This window comes from Sesamum indicum, linkage group LG11, assembly GCF_000512975.1.
Source record: "Sesamum indicum cultivar Zhongzhi No. 13 linkage group LG11, S_indicum_v1.0, whole genome shotgun sequence".
Classification (NCBI taxonomy): Eukaryota; Viridiplantae; Streptophyta; class Magnoliopsida; order Lamiales; family Pedaliaceae; genus Sesamum; species Sesamum indicum.
The window spans coordinates 9,757,541-9,761,490 of record NC_026155.1 but is presented as its reverse complement, the minus strand read 5'-3'; the positions used below and the strand labels follow the sequence as shown (position 1 = coordinate 9,761,490).

Here is a 3,950-nt window from a genome sequence, read left to right as displayed (position 1 = left end):
GAAGATCCATCTAAACAAACAATCTTCTACAAATCCCACAAAGACAAAAGGGGCAAAAAATATCAGTCTTCAAACATGGTTGCCATCAATCACTTGACGATGCATAGCATAGTAATTCTGACTTCTGAGCATACATCAAACCCATATATATTAAAAATTCACAGTTCTTACAAAACTAGAACTTAAAGAATCACTACACGTAGTATCAACTTATCCTGTGCATAAAAAGAAGTACCCTGATATTTGCATAGCCAAGGGCTATCATATTTTTAATCGAATTTCTCATAAAACAACAACAATTTATCCTTACTTAACTAATTCTATGCTTCACAGACAGTTTCAAGAAAAGTACCTTGATCACGTCAAGAAGACTGAAGCCTTGAGAAGGGCGCTTTCTCTCCATGTCTAAACTGTTAACCAACAGATATCAATCACACACAAACATGCTAAAACCGATTACAAGCACAGGTTCTTGATCGGAAAACTTAAAGGGGCGGGCAACAAACAAACGGGAAGTGATATTCTTGAACTGGTTTTTCCTTCCCTCACAAAAAAGAAAGTCTCCGTCCAAAGTCTTCGTACGGGTATACCATGTGAAAAGGAGGGGTGGGTTTAGTCTGAGGTTGGGAATTCAAGAAAATTCACAGAAATTTCATCGGCAGAAACAAAATTCTTTCTTTTGCGATAATGGGTTCGCTAGTAATTTATTAATTGCTGGAGGTGTGATGTGGGGGCGCAAGAATTGATGATAGTTAGTTGACAAATTCAAGTCCAACCTGAAAAGGAAGTGCTCTCCTCTGTTTTCAGTTTTGATCCTCATAGTTTTCAGAAATTGGCATCCAATCCCCCCTCTAGTGCGGAATTCAGTCTCAGTTTCAACTGGGGTTTAAGGTATGAAAAATGCTGTTTTCTTCACTATACTGACATCAGCAACTCTGAATAAGGGCCAGGCCCTGAATTCATGAACATGTGGGTAGGTGTTGTGTTTGACACTCAGCCAGCGTTGGCAACAGTTTCTATCTTTAGATGAGTGATTTTTGTTAAAATAAAAAATAAAAATTATATTAGAATTAAAAATAGATAGTGTTTGTAAAAAAAACAAAAAAAAGTGAAAATCAAATAAAAGTTAAATTACATAGTGCTTGGAGAAAAATCAATAAATTTAATTGATTAAAGATTGTTTTGTCCCATATGCTAAAAAAATTCTATTTTTATTTATATTTGCATTGTTGTTTGTCAATATAATTATTTTTTTTCACAAAAAAATAAATTTTATTTTGTTTAGTATATTTCATACTTTCTTTTTTCTAAAAATATTAATAGACAAACTGAATGTTTAATTTAATAATGCTCCCATTAACTAATATACTTGATGCGTATACAACAATTAAACTCACATGATTGCCAAAAAAAAATTATATTTATATATTATTTTATCGATTAATCATATATTCATTTAATTTATATTTTTAATAATATATGAATAATATAATTAGATAACATAGAAAATAAAATACAAAAATTTCTAAAATATTATATACGTGAAAGTGTAACTTTGGTTATTGTTAAATTATTCAATTTTTTTAAAAACTCTAATATCAACTTTAAATATTCATGTTTAAAAATACACTACAAACGATGAAGTTGAATTAATTAATATTATTATAATAATAGTACAATATATCACAAACATTTCAAAAGTTAAAACTGTTTTTTTTAGAATCAGAAGCTGGGAAACGTTTTCTCATAAGAATTAAAATCACCTTCCACTTTGTAACATCGCTGCACCAATTTTTTTGCTGTGTCGATAATACAATTAAATTATTTTTTTAATTTTTATTTGTGAAATATGATGTATTTGTTTATATATTTTATTTTTATTTATAATATATTTTAAAATATGAAAGATTATTTACTATGCACGTAAGAACGATATGCTGCAACCACTAGCCTTGAATAATCAAAGCAAGCAAAAGGGGCCTTGATGAATTAAAATGCATTATGATAAATATTTGTGAACATAGTGGATTTACATTGAGGTCAATGTATAAGTTGGATGAGATGTAGGTATTAAATTGGGGAAAATATGGCAATCACAATAAGTTTTCTTGAAATAGTTGAATATTCAAACATTAAATTGTCATTAGTATATCAAGCCCCATGTCGAACCCGTATAATGTGTCTAAATTATTAAATTTGGAGATAAAGTTTTCATTTTATAAATTCAAATTTCGCCTGCCGACCAGAAAAAAACTCATATCGGATCAATCTTGAGCTTGGCCCAAAAAATATTTGTAAATATATTTAAAATTTTAAGTTTGATGGATTTTAATACCGTAATACCATATAAGGTATTTATAAATAATAATTTTGTTATCCCTAAAAAAATAGTTTTAATGAATATTGGATAATTATATTGATTAATTAAATAAAGTAAAATTATAGTAAATCAATTCTAAGTACAATTACCTACATTTTCTGGGGTTCTCTTAACACGCAGACATAACTAGAGGGACCTAAACAGAAATAATGAATGAAGTTAACACGTGGACGGTTGAAATTAGATTTAACGGAAATGGAATCAACGGTCCAGGGGGAAATGGGAAAATATTTACAAGATATTATTCCTGAAAATATAAATCTGAAGAGTTTGGGAAAATCATTCGCTTTGATGAAACGAAAGTTTGAAGTTTTCAGTAAGGAAAGAGAGTGTTGGAGTGGTGAATATGGCGATGGAGCCCCCGCCCTTCCAGGAAGCCTCCCGCTGTGATGTCTGCAAATGCAGCTTCTCCACCTTCCGCCGCCGGGTAATTTCCCTGAATTGTGATGTCGACATTCAGTTTGAGTTACTTTTTGTTGATTGTTAATCCTTGTTCTGGAAAATTAATATCTGGTGGTTTTAGTGACTAGTTGTAGAGTCTGATTATGATCCTGGTTGATCTGATTCGAGTTTTGATTGACTAATCTGGTCGATTCTGCAAAATGCCTACGTATGTAGTTGATGATTAGATCAAGTACTAGTTGAATGGTGTAATTGTGAATATATGGTTTTAACAGATGCTTTAAACTTCTGTCTAGAAAAGCTTTGGTCAATTTAAGTAATTTATCAGTTGAGTTTGATTGAGGAAGACCTGCGGAATGAAGCTTCAGATGGTTCCGGAATATGATTTATCATGAATTTTGGAAAACAGGTGTCATTGTGGTGCTTGAGTTTGAAATCGAAAAGGATAAATTCTCATGTAGAATTGAGGAGAGTTCATGGATTCAGTTGTTGGGGACACTGAGTTTACTGATTGTCTGACATCCAAGGTTGTATGGCAAGGAGTTGGATGGGATAATAGCATTGAAAGTGCATCTGAAACATCAATTATTGAGAAAGGAAGTTGGAACTTGAAACATCATGTGTATAAAACTTGCCAACAATGAATTCTAGAGATATACATTAAGAGGGTTGAAAATAATCTCGAAACATAGTGTGTGAAATAGAAGCCCGTCATTGAAGTATTTTCTTAAGATTATGCAAAACATAAATTTGAGTTATTTATGAGGGGTAAAGAGTACCAAAGGTTTCTCATTTAATAATGTTGTTAGTCAATCAGATAATTAGAAAAAAGTTCACATGGGTGTTTTGCTTCTTAAACAGTCCTATGTATCTTTTTACCAGAGATGGTACGCCAACATCCTGTATAGCCCATATTTGTTGTGGATGTTGTATTGACCTCTAACCAATGTGAAGTGGGACAAGCACCTTTTGTGTCTGGTGCCTAGATTAGTAGGACGTATACTGATCATCATTTCAAGGATTCAAACATGCAAACTTGTTGAGAAGGAAAATCTTTTTTTTATCTGATATAGTTTAGCCAGATGGAAAGTCCCGGTATGGCGCTGGAGCGTGAAGTGTGAAAAAGTAAAACATATCTACTGATGCCGGGGGGGGGGGGGGGAGGGGG

At 32.1% G+C, this 3,950-nt stretch overlaps 1 protein-coding gene across 1 annotated transcript in view; it reads left to right on the top strand.

The window, feature by feature from the left end:
• LOC105173736 (hepatocyte growth factor-regulated tyrosine kinase substrate) overlaps positions 2,653-3,950 on the top strand; it is a 5,401-nt gene continuing 4,103 nt past the window's right edge. The window contains exon 1 of the mRNA XM_011095605.2: positions 2,653-2,807. Coding sequence (XP_011093907.1) covers positions 2,727-2,807 — 81 coding nt within the window. The 5' untranslated portion in view covers positions 2,653-2,726. The remainder of the gene's footprint in view (positions 2,808-3,950) is intronic.